The 25,901-nt window shown below is 35.1% G+C and overlaps 1 protein-coding gene across 2 annotated transcripts; it reads left to right on the top strand.

Annotated features, from left to right (window-relative positions):
• Positions 1-744: 744 nt before the first annotated feature.
• LOC126775939 (homeobox protein prospero) lies at positions 745-19,495 on the top strand. Of its 2 annotated transcripts, XM_050498138.1 has the most exons (5): positions 745-2,455; positions 2,627-3,204; positions 3,872-4,026; positions 18,595-18,739; positions 18,864-19,495. In XM_050498138.1, exons 1-5 carry the CDS (start codon positions 745-747, stop codon positions 19,041-19,043), a joined length of 2,769 nt encoding a protein of 922 aa, XP_050354095.1. In that variant the 3' UTR covers positions 19,044-19,495. The 2 variants fall into 2 exon arrangements, with proteins under 2 accessions (XP_050354095.1, XP_050354094.1); XM_050498137.1 differs by having other exon boundaries at positions 745-3,204.
• The last annotated feature ends 6,406 nt before the right edge of the window (positions 19,496-25,901 follow it).

The following is a 25,901-nucleotide window of genomic DNA, read 5'->3' as shown; positions in this document are numbered from 1 at the left end:
CGCTCGGCCTTTTGTTATGTTCGCAGCACGTATTTTCACATGCTGTTACCGTAACTACCTTTCAAATACCTATTCTGCTCTGACATACTTACATAAAGACTATTAAATACAAGCCATGTATAAACATACACTGCGCAAATAAAACAATGAGCGCCTGCGAGAGCGTCTTTTCGGAGTTTTGTTCCAGTATGATGTCAAAGACGTGTGTGTTCCTAGAGAGTCGTAAGGTATCATTTCGACCTACTCTCTTTAATTTGTACGCGTATCGGTTATTGCCAGTAGCACCTAGGTAATTTGCTATCGATTTTTTGATAACTATCTCTATTCAAACACGGAAATAGGCAAATTATTTTCATATCCTACCTACCTACTAATTTTGTATAATGTGCGAGTGTTTAGTGTTCAAGTAATTTCGATGGATGATATGTATGCTAAATATTGACTTCTTGAAAAATATTTTTTTTGAAACTACGTGTAATTTTGGAAAGTAGCTACTATTTTTTATTTGTATTCAATAAATTCTCATTTAAAACCCATATAAGTATTTATGAATAGGAAAAACATTAAATCGAGTTAAGGGCTCTAAGACATTGCAAGGCAGTGCGATAGGACGCGCGCCGCACGTCGCACGAGCAGGTGTGCTGATCGCGCTCCCCTCCATGTTGCAGAGCGGGCGATGCGGCTCGAGTAGCGCGGTGGGGCCCAGCCCGCCGCCCGTCCGGCCAATTGTGGCCCGCCTCGCCTATGATGTCATCGGAGGAGGAGGCCGACTCACACGCGCCCTACTCGGATAAACTACTGAAGAAACAGAAACGCGTCAGACAGCGCGTGGACGCCGGTGAGCCACGCAATTCTTATTCAACTCTCGCGACGAACGGACTCGCGCCCGCGCGCGCCGCACACATGAGTGGCGGACTTTACGGCGCCATCTTTGAGGGTCGCCAGCACTTCGGCCTTTTCGGTCCTTGCTACGCGCCGGCCGAAATGCTAAATGAATTATTAGGCCGCGCGCCTAGGCAAGAGGATGCCAGTGATGAAGCTACTAGCGGAGACATGCTTCGTGACCGTGTTCTTCGCGACATCCTCCAAAGCCGAAAAAAAGAGCTGATGCGACTCTCCCCGGATAATAACAACGTACTTGCAAATAATAATAATGACGAACCAAAACAAGAGAAACGGTCTCCAGAACGGCCCATTTCGAGGGATTCGCGACCAGACCTTGACGATGCCTTGTTGACGTTGGACAGTGCCGGTGACTCTAGAACTTCACCACCACCGAATCAACAATCATCGGAACCACTGCTCGCTCCTAAATCGGAACCGGAGGATCGTGATAGTGACGCTCAACGCTCTTCACCACGACCCCTTGATGTGAAACGTGCTCGTGTAGAAAATATTGTGTCGACAATGCGTGCTAGCCCTGCGCCGCAACAACCACAAGTGAATGGCTGCAAAAAACGAAAATTATATCATCCCCAGCAACACGATGGTGCAGCAGAGCGCTATGGTACCAGCCATGGCAGTAGTGCACAAACAGTGTCAGATGATTCAGAAGACGATGGTGAGCGCCCACCTATTCATCAAAAGATTGTAGAAAAGAATGCTTTAAAAACTCAGTTAAGAACTATGCAAGAGCAGTTAGCGGAAATGCAAGAAAAATATTTGCAATTGTGCAATAGAATGGGTCAAGAATCTGAGACGATTGATAACGATGGTGCTTCTAGTGATGTAGAACAAAACGATGATCCTTTGCCTAAATCAGAACCCCCTTCACCTGTCAAAGAAGTGCCCCCACCGATACCTAATAGTGCTGCACCGAATATGCTTTCACAGGTTATGAGCAAAATGATGACTGCAAAGATTCAAGCTCACTCTGTAGCTCATGGTCACCTTCCACCTGGATTCAATGGGACCTTACCTCTCATGCCACATCTGCCCCCCGGAGATCATATGCATCCACCACATACTCATCAACATCTTAACAACGCAGCTGCTATGTATCTTAACGTTAGTCAAAAATTGTTTTTAGAACAAGAAGCGCGAATGAAAGAGGCAAGTGAACAACAACAAAATAATCAACAACAAAGACCGCAGTCGAATCAACACTCACCACAGCATCGACAAATGGGTCAAACTCCTAAGCCTCCTTTATCATCCGAATTAGCAGAACGTCTAGATGCATTACGTAGTAACTCAGGGTCAGTTGGACCAGTGTCTGGTGCAGATCTAGAGGGCTTGGCAGAAGTTTTGAAAAGTGAAATCACAGCTTCGTTAACGAGCCTCATAGATTCTATAGTGACACGTTTTGTACACCAACGGCGAATAATGGGTAAACAGTCCGAAGCAGCAGCGGCCGCAGCCGAACAACTGAACAAGGACTTAATAAGAGCTACTCGACTAATCGACAAGTCGCCGACACCGAAGATGCCTGAGAGACCGTCTGGACAAATGTCAGGTAACCAACCCGTCCATCACCCTGGCGCGCCTAACGGCGTTCCTTTTATAACGAATAACCCGATGTTTATGAACCATATGAATGGCCCCCGTGCTCCAGGAGGTGTAGCGTTTCCGTTGCACGCTGAGGCGGGTGGGCCTGGTCACGGTGCTCACATGCGGATTCCGACAGGCATTTTCCAGGCACCGCAGAAACCTCTACAGCCTCACTTCGTCCCGATGAATGGACAATTCGATCGGGAACAGAACCCTGACCCATCAGAGCCTTTGAGCCTCGTGGTCACTCCAAAGAAAAAGAGACATAAGGTGACTGACACGCGCATCACCCCACGAACTGTAAGCAGGATCCTGGGTGAAGGAGTTGGACAGTCGCCGGAAAGCAAGTTTCCCGAGTCACCGTCACCGCGGCCATTCCTAACGGGAAATCTGCCAACATCAGTTGCGATACCGAATCCATCGCTACATGAAAGTCAAGTATTTTCGCCGTATTCTCCGTTTTTCGGGGCGGGCGGTGGCTTGGCACGATCACCTCCAGCGCCAGAGAGGGATTCGCCACCACTGCCAAACTCGATGGTCCACTCTGTACACCATCGCGTCCTGGCAACGCTGTCCCCGGACTACCTGCGCCCTCACCACCCGCACGTGCCGCATCATGCTGCCGCGCCGCACCATCCGCATCACATGGATGCGCAGGACCCGCACTCAGACTGCAACTCGACCGACTTGCCTTACGACGGGGTTCAGCCTACTATATCCTTTTCAAATAGAATAAAAAATATATAATTCTAAGTATAAATTCGCTTTAAAATTTCAAGCTATTAAGTTCTCGTCGCGACGGTCGTAATCGGCCACAGATATCTTATTTCTGTTACTGTATTGTTTAACCTTACGACTGCCACCTACTTCCTCCCAGTAGTAGACATTATACGATTCTTGAAGCCTCACAAGTGTTGTGGTTTCTACGCTTTATTGTATTTTTCTATCGCCCACCTATACATGAAGGAAATAACCGTAAACTTAATTAAACATCGACTTACAGAGTGCTGTAACTCGTTATTATAGACTCAGATCTGCAAGACTGAACTCTATGTCTTTATATGAAAGAATATATTAAAAGGAAAAAAATAATTTCTGTATTTTATATTACGTATCAATATAACATACAGACGCCACTATAGATATCTGCTAAGGTTTGTTATAAGATTAGATGCAAATGGATTAAGAACTTGCGGTGCTTCAATCGGTCTACGTAATACTGGGATATAATCAGATTTAACGCAACCTTTTTCCTCAATCCCGATTCCTTGGATCAGAACTTAAAACGAAATTTAAAAAAAATCTTAAGTCATTATTGATATTATTAATAATTGATTTGTTTTGTGATATTTTGCCAATTTAATCCTTAACTCCGGTGTACTCTTCAACTTTGACGCCGATGCATCTCCGCAAAGCCAAGCTGATGTTCTTCTGGGTGCGCTACCCGAGCTCCGCAGTCCTCAAGATGTACTTCCCAGATATCAAGTTTAACAAGAACAATACAGCACAGCTCGTCAAATGGTTCTCAAACTTCAGGTAAGTGATCATTTTATTTTTGAACCATATTTAAAGGCCTTAATACTAAGCGATAAGTAAATAAGTAATACTTTAAGTAATGGTATAAATATCTTAAGCCACTTAATAAATTATCTACTTACATTAATCTTATTTTGGATTTAAGGTTTTATATCGTTTTCTGGGATTTATAAGATTAGATAAGAGGCAAACAATTTAATAAAAATGCTTTAAATTGTTATTTTTAAACTCATATTTCTTAAATATAAACAAATAAATCTTAAAAATACTTTTATTCATAAACTATTTACTATTTCGATTATCGTGCGAATTACGCTAGAAGGGGTTTCTAACTCACTATTTCCTAATTAACAAATTTACAGAAAGGGTCACTCCCTGTTCTATTGGATACGAAAACGATAATTTTATTAAACGCAGAGATTGATATTACAAAATTAATCATTACATATTAAATGTAATCAAATTTCTTATAAAATAAATAAAAAATAAATTACATACAGAAAAAGTTTTTAGGTTAAATACTCATTATTTAATAATTGCTTTATCGATCGAATCAAACTTAATAAAATATATGAATAATGTAATAATAAAATTTATTTACAAATACATTTTATATATTAAATAATTATATTATATATTTAATAAGTTAACTCACCTATGAGTAGATTTAAAGGAAGAAACAATGATGAAATTGTATATAATTTCCTTCCCCTTAAGTGCTACGCAATTTTTAGTCTTTAATTTAATACAGAGGCGACAATATGACGCAAACGTCGGTTTCATAATGATAGCTTTACTGAAATGACTTTAAATAATTTCTGAAATTACTTATTTATTGTTTCGAAAACGAAACAAAAAGTATATTTTGACAATTTAAATTCACGTATAATGTTTTGTGGTCAGTATAAGTTTTCATTCAGTCCATAGGAACCAAATTATGAAATTATATAACTCGGTAATTATTTAAAATCAATAAAAAAAAATTATCATTACAAACAAATATATAAAATACTCAGATGGTTTGGGATTTTATATAAAATTCTTAGAAAAAATAACGAATGAAATAAAATTGTCATCGTAACGTAAAAGTGGCCCGGTATTGATTTATACTCAACTAATTTTCGCGTTATCAAACCATTGATAAGGGACACCTGCCATCGCCCGTGCTTATGTGATAACACATACTTCCCCTTCTTTGCATATCTCTAACCCTATGCCGAAACACTCGATGTTATCGTATCAATTTATAGAGAAACAAAGTCTACGAACACAATACAAAAAGCTATATAATTTAGCGACATATTTTCATAGATATTTAGTAACATGAAGCTTATAGATTATGTCTAGAAATCTATATTTAAATTATGTATTTTAATCATTGAGAGTATATGCAACTCCGCCCACATCCAATTAGTTCTGCTCTGCTTTAAGAATTGCTATTATAATATTAAAACAAAGTAAAGTTGACGATTTTATTAGTAAAATAATAGAATATATGTTTTGATATGTTTTATAATCAATTTAACGTAAATTATTATCTTTTAATTTGAAGATTTGAAATTTTTATCAATCAAAAAAAGCTATGCCATAGACGTGCAAAAATTACTCTCACACAAAATGTTCACAAGTAATACGAAAAATCTAAATTTCATATAAATTTTTATAGAATCTTATTTTAATGAAAGTAACTATATATGTAATTAAAGTAATAAGGTCGCACGCGTCGATAAACGTCCGTCCATCGAGTTTGATATATAGTTCATATAACAGCTTTTATATCTCAAGCTAGTATTATCATTATCTAAGTAGATAATACCAGAACTTTGTAAAAGCCTTGATAAGATTATTCACACTTACATACATAATATTCTAGTGTGTATGTATTTCACGGAATTATTGATTATATAATAATGGACGTAAGTTTTCCTGGTAACGTAAGATAAAGCAAATGTATGTACGATGTTGTATAGTAACCACGAGAAAACTTAGCGTTAATTAATTTTATCTAAGACGTTTGAAAACATGTTTATATTTTGTTATTTTTAATAACATATTAGTTATTTTATTGACATGTATACATAAACAAAGAGTATTACGTTTTTCTTTTGAATATTTAAATCAGAAATATATATTAAAAGTATAAAGTACAGGTAGCATTTATTCGTCGAATTAAGCCAACGTTTTATTTTTAATTCGTGCATACTTCAATATCTTTTACAGCTTAAAACATGTTTGCTTAATCCTTCGTCAAACTAAAGATAAAAAATAAAGTGAGTCTTTTAAAATACTGAAAGAAATATTAAAACATTTGAAACACAACTAGCCCCATTTGTATTGTCCCTTAATGGTTGCATTGTGGACGGAAAACGGCCATTTCCTTGCGATAAACATCTGAAAGGAAAACTGAAAGGGTGAGGGTCAGTACACGGAAGGCAATTACAAACCAAGGTGTCCAAGACAGCGAATTGATGGCGTTTTAAATTTATAGTCTTCGATTGTGTACACTGTCCTCAATGTCACTCTATTACATGTATATTTACTGTAAATCTTTCCAATCCAATCGTTACGAATGCATTATAAAACTGACCAGTAACACATCAATGTATTATCACATCATTTTGTTTATATTTCTTTAATTGTAAACAAACATTGCTTAAAATGTCGTGTATTGTAAAACCGCTAAAGATTTGCAGACAATTGATGAAAATTAATGTAACTTGCTATCGCAGTCAGTTATTAAAATAATTAAAATATTTTACTTGTTTACAGCATTATGAATAGTGATTAAAATGCAAGTCAATACTATTAATCAGAACAATTGAAGTAGGTTCCTACAACAATTAAAAATATATATTTATCAAGTCGAGAATTAATTTGTTGTTATATTTTTATAACTGGCTGATTTAGTTACAACATCTAAGATTACGCTAATGAGCGAACCGTAATAAAAATAAATATAAATTTTAATATTTTCTGGCGCAATATATATCGCCCGACAAATGAGATAACTGATAAACGATGTTAAAAAAGTACATTAAAAAAAATGTCGCTATTTCAAAGTTACAGTAGTACTCATAAGCTTATAACGCCTTTCATACATTTAAAAAAAAGAAAACAACTCGAAACATTTGATAAATGTTGTAGTATTCTCGCAAAAATCTTAAAAACGCCGTAAGGGCATACACAGATATTCAAGGAGGTAAGGAGGCTGCACAACTGGCCACTTGTTGACGTACTCGCTTGAAGTGCTCTACCGGCGAGAGCTCCTTGTCTTTTAGTCGCTTTGTCGCGCGTGTAAGCGCCTTAAGCCGATTTCTCTAGTCTTTTAAGTGGCAAACAAACTACGAGTAAGAATTGTAAACGAAACTTCTAAACATCTCTTTTAACATTTTTTAAACCATAACCTTATATCTGATACAAATATAATTACGTGTTTATGGACATGGTATATTTTGTGGACAGTTTACGCAATCAAAAAACCACTGCAAAAACTTTTTTGTTGTCAAAGTTTGCGTATTTCTCAAAATTAGCTCTAGAATCTTTACAGGCTCGGGGCAAAACAAACATCCTTCAGTCAAAGTCGATGCAAAGACAAATTCTTTGGCGCGCAACTCAAAGAAACGCAAGCTTGCAAACAAAGAGTCACTCGTAGAATTAGCCGACGACGATAGCACTAATTAGCAACGGTGACTCGTTTAAGTTATTTCGCTTAATTAAGTTGCGCAGAAGTGGTCTGTGGCCGGCCCGTCAGAGAAGGCGTAAATTGTTAGAATAGGCAACACTCCAATTAATCTTTACACACATCCAACTAGTAGCGTGAGGGTCTGCACTTAGACTAACCGAGCCTCAAACCTTTTAACGCGTCACACACAAGCGACCTGACGCGACTCGCAACACCTCTCACTGATGTCCTGCATTAAAGCAAAATCTCCCATTATGCGACTTAATTACATTTTTAGAGCCTGCACTTCATTTAAACCATAATAATATACTTCGCAATCAGACCTAGCTTAAATCGTGATTCATTCAACCGAACACGAAATCGCACAAAGTAATAAGTTCACCACTAATTAGAATTACTTATATCAAATGTGAATATTTTAATTAATTCAACTGAGAATAAAATCTCTCATATGCAAGGACTCTCACGGTCGGAAACGGAAATGTTGCCAACCTTACGTCGCAATTTTGATATGCCTTTTTAACTTACCGTGCTAACTCGCTTCGTACATATTTAGTTCAATATTTAATTTTTTTGTAATTAAAAACTTAAGTGCGCAATTTAATATTGAAGCACTCAAAACGTTATCCAAGTGTAAAGAAAATATTGCGGATCTAAGCATAGGGTTCGCGACTTCTGTTATGCCTCGAACGTAGACGCGAAGTCACCTTGCATTGTATGCGCTGCTTCTAAAATTTAATTGGTTGGCTAATACGCTGCAACCGTGGAGTCTAATTTACGTGTTAACATTTTAATAAGGCCTGCGGAGGCTAGGGCGCCAAGTGGCCGGCCATTTATATCGCGCCACGCTCATACGAGCACCTCCAGTAATTAATACGACCCTTTCGAGGAAGCTTATGAGTAGTTTTTCTTCTAAAAAGCTGCTAATTACTCGTCACTCGGGCTCTCACGTCTTATAAAAGAACGACGTCGTTAATAAAAAGCATTGGACGTACGGCGGCAATGAAGGATTCCATTCGGTACAAAACTTGTTAAAAGAATTTCACGCGTCTGTTTTAACGTGTCTTTACCTCCAAAAGTTAAGGTTAACACGCACGCAACGAAGCTCCTAATTGTGACGGGGCGAGGCTGAATATTTACATATCATTGCATACGCTAGCCATTATAAAATATTAGCCTTTCGCCGGCCATGTCGTTAATAATATAATTAAAACACGCAAGGCGGGGTACTTATCGCGGTAATCAAGAAATGCGCGATGTGAGGGGCCTGATGCGCCGGTTATCTAGTGGCCTACTTTATTTTTTATACAAAAATATGAAAATGCACAGTCTATTTTGAGGAACAAAAAATATTTTCACTTATCTCATACGCTACGAAACGCTTGGGGGTTCAATGTTCACTGCCTGCTTTGGCATAGATACGTAAAAATTACAAGTAAAACAAAACACGTAGGAATCTTAAATTTAGGACTGAGCGTCTATTTTTTACATATTACGGAAAAAAAAGTAAATTCGAGGTCAATTCAAAGTAAACAATGCCAAAAGCACGGCGTAAACTAACAACATAACGGCATAAGCAAAGCATGAGTAAGGAATCCATCAACTAATGAAAGGGTAATTAGAAAAGTGGTGGTTTCTTCCGACCGACCTTATCTTGTCTTCGATGGGGCTTTCGATTTTTAATTACATCACCCCACACACCAAACCCTTGATTCGTCGAACTAATTTTACTATCTGCGTAAAAACTTAATCGCTATTAAGTATTTTAAATTATTTTTTTACATTTAATAAAGAAAATATTATTTTTTTATGTTTTTTTTTATTATTTATCATTATATTTTGTTACATTAATGCACTACACATCCATGCAATGACTTACTAGTGTAAAGCTATAAACTAAAAAATATTGCCATGTAAATTGTAAATTCATTATATTTTTAATTGATTTAATTTTTAAAATATTAACATATTTAAATTTGTATCGTAAGGCGCACCTTACCGCGGTCTCGAAGGAGCGGGTGCGGCGTTCTTTCATTAGTCTGTGCCTTAAAAACCTTAATACGCTTCTAATGACACGACACACGAGTTTTGGGCGGGAACTTGGATGTCACGCGACTTTTATTTTCTTTTTTTACCGAGATAGCTGGCCAGTGATAAAGTCGTAACGAACCTCTTTTGTTAATGACAATAATTTAAATGAAATGTTAAGCGCGCTTAATATGATACGTATATTCATATAAATGTACCACTTTTTTTTCCTTTTGCCGCGTCGTATTAAAGAATTTGTTACTTAATTAATTACATCTTAGGGCGGGGTCAGAGACTTGTCGTTTAGTGCCACTTGGATAATTTCCCATGTGTATAAAGCCTACGCCGCGCCTTTTTACTTGTAACTATCAATCTGATTTCTTACGACTATTGTAATAAAAAAATGTGTCACTAATAAGGTGAGCTTATCAACAAATGCTGTGTTGATAAGAGGCCAATTAGTTTATTTACAAATATGGCTTATTTTTAAACAAAAACACATTAAACCGATAGGAAATATAATAATAATATCCTTAGGGAGTTCAGTAACACGTTCCAATTAAAACAAAGACGTATAAAACATCCAATTATAACTGTAAAACATTTATACTGTGAACTATAGGTATGTAACAAGTTGTCTTCGCGTACGTCCAGCTAAACTTGACCCACCGATACTTGGTTGAACAAACGATTGATATAAGAATGTCCAAGTGTTAGAGATCTCAGATGATTGGTCGCGTTGACTTCATTCCCGAGGGAGATAAGGCTGCGCCAGCGCTGCTCGACTTCCGCTGTTAACGATAGTGGTCAGCGAAGACAGAAGGATACGACAAGGACAAAACATTTTAGATAACAGCATATAAAAACACTATTGTTTGATTTACTTGAATATATAAATTGAGCATTTATGTAATATGGAATATAATTATTATTTAAGAGTACCGAATTTGTAAACATATTCGCTTTGAATGGCTCGCGGTTTTTTTTCTGTTAACACAATCTTTTTTACGAAACGAGTCATTATGTCGGAATGAAATGATCATCTGTGAATACATTAAAATACTTATTATAAGTTCAAGTGAAAACTCGTGCCACGGAAATCTTAGTAATAAATGGCAATGACAAAAACCCTAGGGAAATAACTTGAGTAAAACTGAAAATGCGATGGCAAGCAGGCGGTTTGACGTAATGACGCCTGGCAACACTAAAGTAATTATTGTTAGACACGTGATCAACACCCTTCATATTAAAACATATTCTCGGATTACTATTCGTCACGATAAAACAAATCTATATGACGTACGCGCGCATCTGGTTTCGTATTTATTGAAGTGATCAACTTTTTTTTTCTGTATTTTTTTGTTATCAATGGCCAGTTCTGTAAGTACATTATAGACTACCTTTAAAATTACTCAGTTTTTATTTATTTTCAACATTCAATATCCGTATTTCGTTAGCTTATTTATTTTGCATATGTATTTGAACACTAGTATCTTATATATAAGTACACATATAATTCTTTAGTAATAAGCCATCTCTCTCACATAATTTTCGATTTTAGTAGACTGCACTCAAACGAAGCATGAGCGACTAAAAATAAAGGATCGTCCAGAACTGGTTTTTGAAACTGTCTCAAAACAGTAATTAGCGAACTAATCCTGAAATCAAGTAACCGCGAACGGTCAGCTTAATGCGGCCCTTAAACGCGCGTCTGCTCAACCCTTTTTTTTCGAAATTTTAATACCGAGTATAGTTGGGGTAATAAAATCTCCGCAAGCACTCAAATGAGCTGAACTTTTGAAGCGTGGGGTACAAGACAGAGGCAGGTCAGCGAGGAGGGAGTCATTAACCAGGTCCGCACTCGCTCGTTGACGGACTTTTATATAACCTAGCATGATGAAACGAATAATATAATACGACAAAAAAGGATCTACTTATTAACACAACGCAGTTCACCAACTCAAGCATACTTTTCTAATACATATGTTAATATGATTTTCAAAAAACTCTTTGAAGTTTTTACATAATTGTTATAAAACGTTAATATTGAAATAGGTAAATATAGTTTTATATCCTCATACTTTAAATGTATAAATAAATGTTTTTCTAGTATTTACAAACAATAAATATAATGATGACGCAAGGAGCTATTATACGGTTATAGGATTTTCCGTTATACGATAAGGGAGTTATTTGCGAGAAAGTTGTTTAGTATGAAGGCATAGATTATTGTCTACAGCCCGCATGTCGAATGCTACTTACGAAATGTACCATACGGTTTTATTACGGTAACTGAAATAACAATATATTTTTATTTTAAGTATTTATACCAATAAATGTTTGGTACCACTTCGACTTCATATGTCATATTATTTGATATATAGAGATAGATATGGCAGATATGGCGTGGTATATACATATGGCTTTAAAAACCAATATTTTTAACGTATTAAAAAAATTAACGCATACTTTGAAGAAGGCAATTATATCAGTATGTATATTTAATGTAAAATATGTTTTTAGCATCGAAATTTTCATAATGACAGTGAAAATTTAAGCTAACATACCCAACCTTTTATGTGCGAGCGAATTCTTTTAATATAATGTTTCATATTACGTAATATCGCATGACTTAATAATTTTCCTTTGAACTTTGTCTGAGTGCGGCCCTGTGTCGGACGGCGCAGTCTGAAAAAAAGTTTTTTCACTAACTGAAGCATTAATCCGGCCCGGTATTAGTTTACTCGCTTTTACTGGTGCCTATGTGTGCGCCGTGTACATGTGTGCACAGCGCCGTGCGACTTTTACACAGAGAACAAAAATACAGAGGCGGCGCGTTCCTCAAAACTTTTTACAATTTTAAATGCGCCTCGATATCAACTTCTTCAATCAGATATTACTGAACTTTCGCTTAACGAATTACAACCTTTTCCCGCACGTTATTCTTTAAACTAACATTGCTTGTTTTTGTTTTATTATTTTACTTTCAATAACTCCTTTTTTTAAAAAAAAGCTCTATGTAAACTCATCATGGTTTATTAAAACAAAAAAATGAAAAAAAAAAATCAATAAAAAAAAAACTATTTTTTGTCTAAAAGTTTTCTTACTCTGCATCGGCTCATTCTGCCGTGCTCTAGGAAAGCTGGACGGCGTCCACTCTCACAGACACAGTACATAGCTGCGCATGTAGTACATAACGTAATACCTCCCCATATCATGAGCCGAGCATCAGGTTTTAATAACCATTGTATTTGGCAACGATCGAAATGAGTGTTTGGTGAAGTCACCGGGAAATGTCTGGAAACTATTTTTCAGTTTCGAACCAAATGTTACGCACCCCTTTAGTTTAAACTGTCTGTATATGTATAGTTTTTAAGCGCGTAAATTATTAAGTTTTGAAGGGTATGAGTAAGGGCATAGCGCATCGATGACAATAAGCATCGCCGTTCTATCAATAAATAGCTACAATAACAATCATCATTATTTATTTTTAAACGAATGTTAACTTGCAAATTTTATTTATTATCTGTACTATTTTGCACTATTTTTATTTTTCCAGTAAATCTAGCCCTATTCAAACTTATTGATAATCAAATTAAAATCTTTTTTTTTTATATTTATAGCTATATCACAAACTTCGCTGAGTATATTATATTTTTTTGACAATTAATATAGATAAAAAAAATCAATATTCATGTCGAGTATAAGCAGAAAGCCGGTTTAAAAAAAAACATAATTAGTATCTATCGCAGAAGTTCTTACCCCAGTTATCAAGCACGCACAGTGAGCCCGCATTGCAGACGTGAATGAAATAAGAAAACTGGCAACAATTTTGATACATATGACTTTAATAGAATTCAAAAATTTCTAATGCTATGTTTATGACAATTTTTATGATTAAAATTGAATAAATATTTTATAATACTAATAATATTTTGTTACGTATTGACATTGGTCATTGTTTGGTACTAAAACGGCCTAAGTTTTTTTGCTCAATTTTTATCTTTAATTTAACAAATCATAATAAAACAAAATGCCTAAACAATATAACACGTTTCAATGTGTAGAAAATATTTAAAACAAAACTCGGTTGTGTTGGGTCTACTATTACTATGCGCGATCTATAATATTATGCGGTTAAATTTTATATCAGATACGCAAATCTTAAAACTACATTCGCCCGCATTGACTTGGATATAAAATAAGAAATAACTTAATGGACAATACATCAACCTGACCCATATTCAACAAAACGTTTAGTTATGGTGGTACTTGCTTAAATCTAATCTATATACATGGCGTTTTATTATTATTAAATATTTAAAACAAATGAAGATCTGACATAGCCATCAGTAACGGGACGTCGCGGGTTAAAATCTAGTTATATATGTCTTGTATCTTGTTATATTTGTATATATATATATATATATATATATATATATATATATATATATATATATATATTTACCAAACCAGAGTAGAGTAGAGATAAAACCTGCAGAGTTTCCTACCAAAGGGACAAATTCATACTTTTGCTTAACTTATATATTAGTTTATAAAAAACTTATTCTCCTATTCTGCAAATCTATTATCCGCAACAATATTACCGGCCTGTCATTATGAATAGGGTCGCGGACGCACATCTGCCAATCTGTGTATCGTGATTGACGATTTATATTGTCTCATTAATAAATCGAAATTATTTTATTAATCAAATGATTTAAAACTGCAGTACGTTTGCTTAATATCAAATAAAATTTAAAAACAAAAATTCGGACGCTTTGACAAAGTTTAGAGTTTTTCGGTGGCTGAATAGTTAATTCATGGATACAATCTTTGATATAACTAGTGGCTACGAATTAAAAAATTAAATTATATTTATTCGGGTAGACTCTTGCCAGCATTTCGGAGTCATGATTCTATCTGTCTGGCATATCATTTCAACATGCAACTACATTTCAGATTTTCAGATTCAAAAAGTCGATTTAACTATAAAGAACCCGTAAAAATATATAATGTTAAAATTACACACCGCAAAAGATAAAGCTTTTATATATAAAATAGAAAGCGGGGCGGTCAAATGGGCCACCTGATGATAAGTGATCACCACTGCTTTTATAAACGTTTGAAACCAAGATGTTATGACCCTTATGCGAATGACCAATTCTACGTTTAATTTAATTAAAACAAATGATAACTTAAAAACTACTTTTTTTAATTGCCTTAAATCAATTTTCTTACAAACATTTCAAATGTAGATATCGTTACATTTCTTTTTGAAGTCGAGAATGCTTAAAATAACAAGTTAGTTCGAAAAATGTAAACAGAATCCGTTATAGCTGAACTAAGAAATCGAGTTTAGTATAAAGAGCTTCAACATTCGCACTGAACGAGTCAACAATGAGAGAAAGAAAAAAAAATGAACAATAAGTCAGTCCCCTCACAAACGTCTTGGGCTTACTTAGGAATATACAGAGTTAAGATCATTTTAGACTGGACGTTAGGTGTGATACGATTTCTATCTTATTAATACTAGTCTCTAGCAATTATACTAAGCTTTCTTATGTTCATAGAAAAAAAACAAAATCTTCACTTGTAATTAAATGTTAATTTTTTGCGTGTTTTTTGAAGTGAACTTGAAAAATCCAAAACAATTTGACCAAAATTAAATGAAGTTGTTATCATAAGATTATCTCTTTATATAAAACGTTTTCAAAGTAAATTCGGTATGCTAATAATAATATTTTCGTAAGAAGCTATTATATAAAAAAATGAATGGAAATTCGTCCCGTATCTTCTCAAGTCTATGGTAAGTGTTTGGTTCACACGGGAATCGAATGTTTCTTGAGGGGAGAGTAAGACAAGAGTTGAGATTTCTCCTTTCTTTCGACCCTATATTGCGGTCGCCAATTTACGAGTTAAAATTCTTACATTAATTTGAACTATTATATTACTATGAAAAATGTTTTGTAAAATCATTGCTAATATTACACTAATGGATTTTATATTTGCTGGTGTTATAATGCGTACTTCTTTAATTAAAAAAAATGTAATTTAAGTAAAAAAAAAACAATTTTAAAGCAACATCGGAACATCACAATCAGAAAATAGTTCGTAATTACGTACACTTAACAGTAATATGTGTAATTATACAGATTATAAAGATTTTTTTTAATATAAAAATTATTCATCCCTTTAAACAATGAGAGTTGATTTCCTTCCAGACGAAGTAAAGGAAGACGAAGGAAGTTATCCTTCGAACCCCTATTCCGTTTTTATCAAAATATAAGAAACTTTCGCAAAAAAACACCAACTGGCTTCAGCAAACAATGGCATTCAAGACGTTAGCCCCAGGTAGGCGCAAGATGCGATATCTTAAGAATTAGTAGACAATAGACAACAAATACATTCACGGAATATTGAATTTTATTTACCAAAATTTAATGTCGAAAATCACTTGGTGTTGATGATAACCCGCTTGAAATGTTTCTATTGTCTGAAAAATCCGCGAGTCTTACGTTGTTTATAATTAAGCGAATTCACGCCTTATTTCCTTTGGAGAAGGTAGAGATTCTTTCAAACTTTACATTACCCAAAATTCGTTAAGCCGAATGCGTGCATAATAGCAACAGCTGATTCACACAGTAACGGTTTTTAATTCACATTTTTATTCCAAATGGATGTCAACACGTTCAAGTTGAAAATTGCGATAATATTGTTTTAAGTTTTACAAGATTTTATTTCACATTGATGTGACTGATGTTTTATTTAATGTGACGCTGTTTCCGGCGAGATGGGTCATGTGAATCATATCTATAGATTGTGAATGCTCGTAAACCTGCACGATGTCATTCTCCCACATGTATATTCACCACCCCCCAAAAAGCGACTTATTGGAAATAAGCTGGAAGCCGTCTTCTTACTATAAAAGTCCCAGCAGCGGGACACTTACATACTGACACTGTACTTACTGCTAGCTATTCGATAATCATTTGTTTCACAAAGTCCCGTTTGAATACGGTTCCATGATTTCGCGTCACCTACTTAAAGTACCCGCATATCACAGGTCGATAATCGATACGCACATCAACTGCTTACAAATTACCTTAGATTTAAGCGTCATTACTTTACAAATGAACTCTTTTTCTTTAAAAAAAAAAGTACAGAAACTAAAACCGAAAAGTCTGAAAATTATTATATCAAAACTCTTTGTTGAGACCCCGTGAGCGAATCAAAAGTATGGCTGCGTGTAAAAACAGTTCCATCAGAAATTATCCAATAGCATTCGATATTTGAATATATAATATTGAATTCAATTAAAAAAATATTGAAATCCAATGAACCTCGATAGGTCATTGAACTATCACTTCAAGACACTTATAACTTCTAATTAAAAGGACACAACCTCTTACATATCGAATACTAAAGCATAACTTGAACATCTGTTAAAACAGCTATCATCGTAATTATGATATCGATGACATTAAATAATTAAAAAATATGAATGTACTTATACTGATAATAGCATTTATATTTATAATAATTACAGTTTTTAAGTGTTTTCAATTCCCAAACAACAAATTAATATAATACTTATACTATTAAATTCAATCGCAGTCACCAATATTTATACCTATATTTTTTCGATTTTATTGTGTTATAAATATTTTTTTAATATTATTATTTATTAATTCATTTAAGTTTTCTGATTGAATTGATATAGTAAATGCCTTAACGTTTTGTTTTCACAAACTGTTCAACCATTCCACAAAATCATTTTATCAGTCCTACCCTATCCTAATTAAGGAAAACACGACTAGGCGTAGACACGAGTACCTAAACATCACAGCTCCTCTCTCTAGCTAAAAAAGACATCTAATTATTAAGACACTTCATTTACTTACTCAATTAGTAAGGCTGCAATCTCTCGCAGAGTGCCAATTAAAAAATAATAGATACCCCGATGTGCGAGCGAGAGGTTGGAGTGCGCTCGCTCGCGCAAGTGGCTTAGAGATGATCCGCGTCGATTGATAGCTCACTATTGAGTGATTTGGGTTTTCACGATTCTCTGCTATCTTTCCTTTTTTATACCACATTTGTTTTTGCAAACCTTTCATATCAACCTTTTAGATCCATAACGGCTAAATCTCGTTTCTTTAAATGAAATTTTGACTTTTATTTAAATTCGGAACGTTGCAATGCATGTATGTTAAGTAAAGTATAACTTTTTTGGTTGAAATTTTCGTCGTGTACATATAAACATGTACTAAGTGAATTCGAAAGAGAACGATTCGAAACGTAATTGAAATACGCAAGCCGAAATAAAAAGCTGACTTAAAACCCTTCATAAAGCAGCAACAATTTTTCCAAAAGTAACGCGTCACTCGACGAGACGCGAAAAACTGAATTAGCCCGTCTGAATGCAAACTCGTAAGTAATTAGCCTCGCGAGACTCTCGATTCGCTCTCGTAAGCGAAGCGAAGCGAAGATAGCGAAGCGATGCAACGCGACAAGCGGACTGAGCGAAAATGACTAATCAAATCCTCTCCGCCCTCGACGGCTTTCGAGAGCTTTTTATATTTTCATTGTGCCGTCAAGTGTCACACGGCAGGTGAATTTGCCTACACGTAACGCGCTTCCATAACGGGGAAACAGCATAGGTACATTGCCTACCCGGTAACTAATAGATATAGATCGACTGCAACGAAGAGCTGAGAATTGTTTTGTATTTAGTTCTACCAAAATGATACAACTTAAAGCTGAACGCTTAGAATTAAGGCCTTAAAAAATATATATTAGTATAAAGTGAAGAAAATTTTGAATTATGCAATTACAATAAAAATTGTTTCTTGATTCAGGGAGTTCTATTATATACAAATGGAGAAATACGCGCGGCAAGCCATCAGCGAGGGCTTGAAGACAGCGGATGACCTGCACGTAGCCGGTGACTCCGAACTATACAGAGTGCTCAACCTGCATTACAACAGAAATAATCATATCGAAGTGAGTATCAATTAAATTAGGAAGACTTTTGTACAATATGTCACTATCTTCGAAACTGTGTATTTGAATGCTTCGTGATGAAAGGTCGTGGTCAACAGCTAAACAACATCATTTTTCTTTCAAGGTTCCACCAAACTTCCGGTACGTGGTTGAGCAGACGCTCCGAGAGTTCTTCCGCGCCATCCAAGGCGGGAAGGACGCCGAGCAGAGCTGGAAGAAGTCCATCTACAAGGTGATCTCGCGGCTGGACGATCCAGTGCCCGAGTACTTCAAGTCGCCGAACTTCCTCGAACAGCTTGAGTGAACGCCACATCGACTCGACGCACACGAAAACTTTCGGCTAACTAAATTTTAAAAGTTGAAAAAAAAATCCATTGGACGATCGTTTCGCACACCAAAATTTTACGACACTCGCATTTAGGCCTTCAGATTCAAAATTATTAATAAAAGAAGTTTAATTAAATTATTAAAAATTGAATTTGTACGTTGGACGTCGAGCGGCGTGGTGCGGCGCGCGGCTCGCCACGCCACAGCCCGCGCTCTCCTAGAAAATTCATTAGGTTACGAGTAAGAGAAAATTTAAGTCACCTAGAATTTTATTTCTGCACATAATATATTTCGCTATATATAATTATTATTATATTATTAAGTATTATCGTAAATGGTTTTTATAGTTATGTATATCTTAAAATCATTTATTGATTTATTCTTTAAGGAAAAAAACGATTAATATATTAACTGCTTAAGTTTTGAACTTTTCGTTGTTTTTATTTTGTTTGAATTTTTCCCCCTTACCCATTCCCTCACCTTTGGAGATTGTTTTTTTGTTGATTATTTCCCGAGATCTTTTTTTGTTTTGGCGCCTCGCGTCGCCGAAAATTGTCAACCTTTACCTCGTCATCATTATTTTAGGAATAATTAACGTTAATCATAGTGATTAGTACAATAGAGCAGGGTTATTTTTCGATCCACAAACAAAGAATTTAAACATTATTTTTATACTGATAGCCGGTTATATGTTCGTGCAGGTTTTTCAATAGAATAAAAATAAACTGACACCAAATTCGAAAAAAATTACGCATCTTAAGTTTCGATTATTGTAAACATCCTGAGTTGTATTTACCACATTTCGGCATCGTTCGGCAAAAGGATATTCAGTTCGTCCGGACCAGCGCGGCTCGCCGCACCGGACCTAGGGTTAAGTTTATTTGTTAGATAAAATATTATATTCCGAAATATGCGTGGCCCATAATATAGCAACGCTCATATGTGCATGTGCGGAGCGTTCGAAGTCGTCACGATTCATATTTAATTTTCTAAAATATACATACAATATTCACGACTTTAGCGACCGTAAAAACTACTTTTAAACATTATATCTATAATCCTATATAACCACACCGCGTATTCTACTGGCATTCTTTTTCTATTTACTGATGAAATATTTTAAGGAGTTCGTGACACGATCGCTCCGCAGGCGGACGCCCCGCGACGGCTATCCTCTCTAATAGACATCTTCCCACACCCAAGCAGACGTAATAGTTGAAGGCAGCAGAGACAATAGACCGAAATCTACCAAAACATAATGATGACTAAATTACAGACAGACTATTTGGCTACAATCAAAACACAAATGCACTGGGCCACCTCGTCCGATCAGAAGTGCCTTCAGAAATGTTGATTTTTTACAAAAAAAAAACAAGAAATGAATAAAAAAGGGCCCTCAATAGAACCTTCTGCCCAACCGAAGACGTCTCGCGGCGTCCGCGCACCGCCATTGCACACGCATTACAGTTCGCCGTATCGAACATACAGTATACATACACATTACTATTATACTATAGAAGAATACTTAGTTTGATTCGTAGATATATGTAGCGCGGCGCATGCGACGCTCGCCCCCGAACTGCAGGTGTAAGAATGTAATACATTTCAAAAAACTGAAAGCACAATTCGTAAGTTCGTAGCTAGTAACGTTTGGCAGCCAGCTCGGGTGCGCCGCATATCTTGATGTATTTGTTATAACGTGTAGAAGCCGGCCGCCGTCACCGCCACGCGGAGACAGTTTCAGTTCACATCCTTAGTTCGACAGGAATACAAACAATAAATATTCATTTATCGCTTCTTTATATAGATATTACACAATAAGATAGATAGTTGTACAGAGATGTATAGCGACATGTATATAATACAATAATTTTAATACAGAAGAGATGATAATCGAGTAAAACTATCTTAGTGCTAATGATATTTACTTAAGGCTCAATAGACAAACGGCAATTGCGAATTGATTTGCGGAATTGTACAGAATCTTAAACCATCTTTCGTTTCAAGTGTGGCACCGCGCGGAGCCGACGGCCGGCCATAGCTAAGCAAGTGTAAGCATTTTTCATTTGGTATTACACTTTGTTAATGTTTCATTTGTAACCATTTGAACTATTACAATAATATAAGAGTACCTCAGTTTAGGATGGACCAGGCGTCGACTGGTGTGCTTAGAGTAGTGTTCAGGTTAGGAGTGAGAGTGATGAGACATGAATCCTTTGAGACATCGACACATAGAAATAATCACGCAGCCTCCCCCCTCTTTCGAAGCACCGGTTTTAAGTTCGAAATTTCTTTCCCCGAACACTTCCACGGAAGTGTCACATGAATCCAATCCTTCACAGCAATAGCCCCCTGGGTTAATTTTCCTGATTCACGTTGGTTCGTTGGTTCGTAACGCAGTCGCCGCAGGGCTTATTCGTGAACGAGAATCGTTCCATGTTACGTTAAAATTGTATTTTGTTAATGTTATCTGTTTTGTTCTTGCCATAAACAGTGGCATTTCAGAGCTAACGGTTCGGATGTACGGGAAAATTCCCAAAAGAAAGCGAATCGATCACTGAATTGAATGGAATTGATCATCTCTAAACACTGCCTCGTGATAAAGTTAAGGGCTACTTCGGTAAAGTAGTAATGACCTCTTTTGTTAGCTCTGAAAAGCCAGATTTTTTCGGTATACCTATGTAATTCCTTGTATAGTAAGTAATGAATCCGTTATTCCAATCTCTCCATAGAATTTTTCATAATAATCTATCTTAAACCAGTGCAGGCTACAAACACATATTACAATAGAAATGTATTGATTTCACATCAACAGTATTCAACCGACATGCCGTTATTTGCAGATACTTGGAGCCGTTTTTTTATATATATATTTTCTGGCAAGGTAAGACTAAATTATATGTAATTTAAGTGATTATTTTGTCCGGATTTTATACTTGAGTGATTCACTGTGCAGCCGCAATAAGACCACAATGGATATACATTCGATCGAGCCGATAATCTATCGATAAAACGTATCATTTTTAATTTATCGGTTGACAATTTTATTTCTAAATTAATATAAAGACTCAAGTTGAAACATCGAAATATTAAGTCCACGGTGATCAAGGGGAAAACCCGCAGTAAAAGTACAAAATTCGGTGTGACTTTTAACTCAAGTTTGTAACTAACTATATGTATTGTAGAATTATAAAAATAATATTGTCCTTTTGGCGATTGTCAACTGTAATTGTTTCGACACTTTGTATCTAGATAATAGTTTATTTATGTTTCATAAAGTATGTATCTAATGTTCTTCCTTTACACTTTTAGTATTTTTGAATCCGTCTACGAAATGTTTGGAATAATGATGTAAAAAAAATGATATTTAATTATTTTCAAAATTAATTATAAACAAAAAAAAAAACAATATATATGTATAATATATTCGGTTTCACGTTTGGGTATTATGGTTCCTAAATTTTGGAAATTGTAGTTGACTCTATTGTGTAGCGTTTCATTTTTGGAGTTAGAACACATTTAGATGTACCAAATAGCTGTATTAACTTTTCTATACGAAAAAAAAACAATAAGAAAAATGCTGAAAAGTTAGGTAGTTATAAAATAAGTATCGTTCGTTTATAATATCGTATTAAAATGTCAAAATTGAGCACGGGTACTATTAGGATCTGAAAACGAATACTGCCGATGCTTATCAGTAAGTATTTTGTAAGATATAATAAACGCTGAATAAATTTAAAATCTGTCAAAACATAACACAGAGTCTTCGAGATCTAGAAGCGTTCGTAATTTTGTATATGAGAGTATATATCTAGTGATAAAATAAAACGATAATTTCGATATCCTTGTGGTCTTCATTCGTAACAGCGATACACGTTCATTTCGTATTCTCGTGCGTTTGTATGTAACTGTGTGTTATGTTGTTATAATTATATTTTTTGTAAGTCGCATTCCGTGCGACGCGGTTTCGTATAATATATTTGTAAATTACCTCGAGCGGACGCGGTCGCCGGTGATAAATTTAGATACAAAATTAATGAACAAAATTAATTAAATAATTAATTAATAATGACGCAACATCTTTCAGTCGCAAGGGCCACTATTGCGAGGCGAATGAATGATGCTGCGCCAATAAGGAAAATTAAAATTTGACTAGGGTTTAGGCATTATTTTCGATATCCTCGCATTTCGGCTAAGTAACAATGGCCCGCGTCCGCTCGTTTTCGATATATTTAGTACAAATTTCAAGATGTTAAGGTTACGAGGCTCAAAGCTTTTCTTTCGAGGCAGCCACGCCGCCGCCCTGCTCTCGCGCCGACGATATAAATGAGTCGTGTATAAAATTTTATTCAAAAGAGTATTTTTGTATTGAATATTTCTAAAGTTGGTGTAAAAATCAAAATTTCATAAATTATAGCGATGACAAAAATGGACATTAGGTAAATTTATAATGTCATGCGTTTTTTGTATTTAATTTTAAGAATAGTATTGGATATTAAACGTTTAGGAACATTAACCATTTGTAAATAAAAAGTTGAACGGCGCGTGCGCGGGGAAGCAGTGTGGCCGACCTGTTATATAGATAAAAAAAATATATAAATGACTAAAAAAGATGTTTATATGGTTCTGGATGTAAAAAGATAACTTTAAAGGCAATTTTTAAGGTGAAAAGTGGAAAAAAAAAAATAATGTAAACGATTCCTTGGTATTTGTCTTAGAATGGCTGCTAGCGGGTCACTATTGTAATCTGTGGGCCTCAGACAATACATACCAACTGTCACAAAACTAACCTAACCTACATTAAATATAACGGTTCTTAATAATACATAATGTAATGTATCACATTGTCATAATGCTTATTATTTACGAGCGTGTGTCTTTGTCCGTGAATGTTTAGGATCTTAACCACTGTTTGGTGTTTTAGACATAAAGTGGAGTATCGAGAAAGATAAATGATGTATCAAAATTTAATCTGACAGCCGTATGACTGTTGGATTGTTGCAAATTGCGTTCACATATTGGTAAAAACAATTGGCGGTTCTAAAATCTGTTTAAAAATTAAAATGAAAATTGATGGAATTAATGATGAATAAGTATTAGACATACTATCATGTCAGCAAGATCTGTTGATACCACTGAGGGATGTTTCTTCGTGAATATAACGAGTAATAAAGCTAAGCTTTTATTTGATAAATGTTTTTTATTTCGACAACCCAAACCCATTTTATATTACTATAGTGAGATATTTTATATTATTATAGTGAAACCTTTTATTTATTCTTATGGCTGTATTCTTTTTTTGAAAAAATCTACTCATAACAGTGTTATTAATAGAACAGCCGGAGATGGCTCAGTAATTTTTTTTTAAGTTTATTTATATTTAAGGATATAGTAACCGTTATTTTAACGGAATTTATAAAGTTGCGTTGGGTGCAACTAACCCCCTTAGATAAGAATATCTTACAGTCAACCTTTTTGTATATAAACATATTGAAAAAATCGCAGGCTTACAGTAATAAAAATAAAGGTATATATATTTACTTTAATAAATATTCAAAATACAAACATAAACAAACTTATAAAGATATATATATTAAGACTGTAAATATATAGATAACTATATATTTACAGTCTTCACAAAAAGTCTTACAGCAACAACTCAGTGACGTTGAACTATATACGTATAATTATAAATATATAAAATAATAAATGAATACTCAATTTAAAAAACAATGCTTCATTACAAATAACTGTGGAATGGCAAGAATACTAGCTTTGTATATTTAATGTATAATATTATATATAAAACTTTTATCGTTTTAATTATTAATTATTTATAAGCTATTTAAAAGTTCTAGTAAAAAAATAACGGACTAAGTTAAAATTATTTACAAGGAATTTCAATATGTATTTAAAATTGAGTTTTTCTAACTACTAGAAACTAACTCATCATCATCATCATCAACAGCCAATCATTGTCCACAGCTGAACATAGGCCTCTCCCAAGGTGCACCAAAGCTCTTGGTCCTCCGCCTATCACATCCAGTCGATAACTAAGTAACTCAACGCATCGATATTCACCGCAGAAAACGGTCGTTAAATTTTAGAAAATGATATGCGACAATAACTAAAGATTATAACATTTTAATAAACACGCATCAAAATAGTATATCATCATAAGTCGGCTGTCAACATTTCACAGGTGAATAATGAAATAAGTTACAGAATGGCACTAATCTCATTTAATTTTTGATTCATTTCGATAACCTGATTAGAAGCTCCTTGTGATTTGTTCTGGCGAAAGGCTTATAAAACCGTTTGTATAGTATAGTAGGTTTATCAACGAAAGAATTCTTATCGTAGTTGTCAGGAAGTCATATCAAGGTCAAGAGAACACAAACAAAGCCACTGGTTATAACCATCACCACTGAAATGGCATGAAAAAGTCTATGTACAGTACAGTAACAGCCTGTTAATGTCCCACTGCTGGGCTAAGGCCTCCTCTCCCTTTTTTTTTAAGGAGAAGGTTTGGAGCTTATTCCACCACGCTGCTCCAATGCGGGTTGGTAGAATACACATGTGGCAGAATTTCAATGAAATTAGACACATGCAGGTTTCCTCACGATGTTTTCCTTCACCGTCAAGCACGAGATGAATTATAAACACAAATTAAGCACATGAAAATTCAGTGGTGCTTGCCCGGGTTTGAACCCACGATCATCGGTTAAGATTCACGCGTTCTAACCACTAGGCCATCTCGGCTTTTTGTCTATGTAGAAAGTCTATGTAGAAATAAATAATTAAAAACATTCTTTAGAATGACAGAAAGAGAGAA

The sequence above is a fragment of the Nymphalis io genome, chromosome 19 (assembly GCF_905147045.1).
Source record: "Nymphalis io chromosome 19, ilAglIoxx1.1, whole genome shotgun sequence".
Lineage (NCBI taxonomy): Eukaryota > Metazoa > Arthropoda > Insecta > Lepidoptera > Nymphalidae > Nymphalis > Nymphalis io.
Note: the sequence above shows the minus strand (reverse complement) of the source record. Positions and strands in the feature narration are given on the sequence as shown.

Coding starts and splice junctions, on each gene's coding strand:
- LOC126775939 (XM_050498137.1), top strand. CDS start 745: ATGATGTCATCGGAGGAGGAGGCCGACTCACACGCGCCCTACTCGGAT. Junction 3,205..3,871: donor ACGACGGGGTTCAGCCTACT/ATATCCTTTTCA, acceptor ACTCCGGTGTAC/TCTTCAACTTTGACGCCGAT. Junction 4,027..18,594: donor AAATGGTTCTCAAACTTCAG/GTAAGTGATCAT, acceptor TTCTTGATTCAG/GGAGTTCTATTATATACAAA.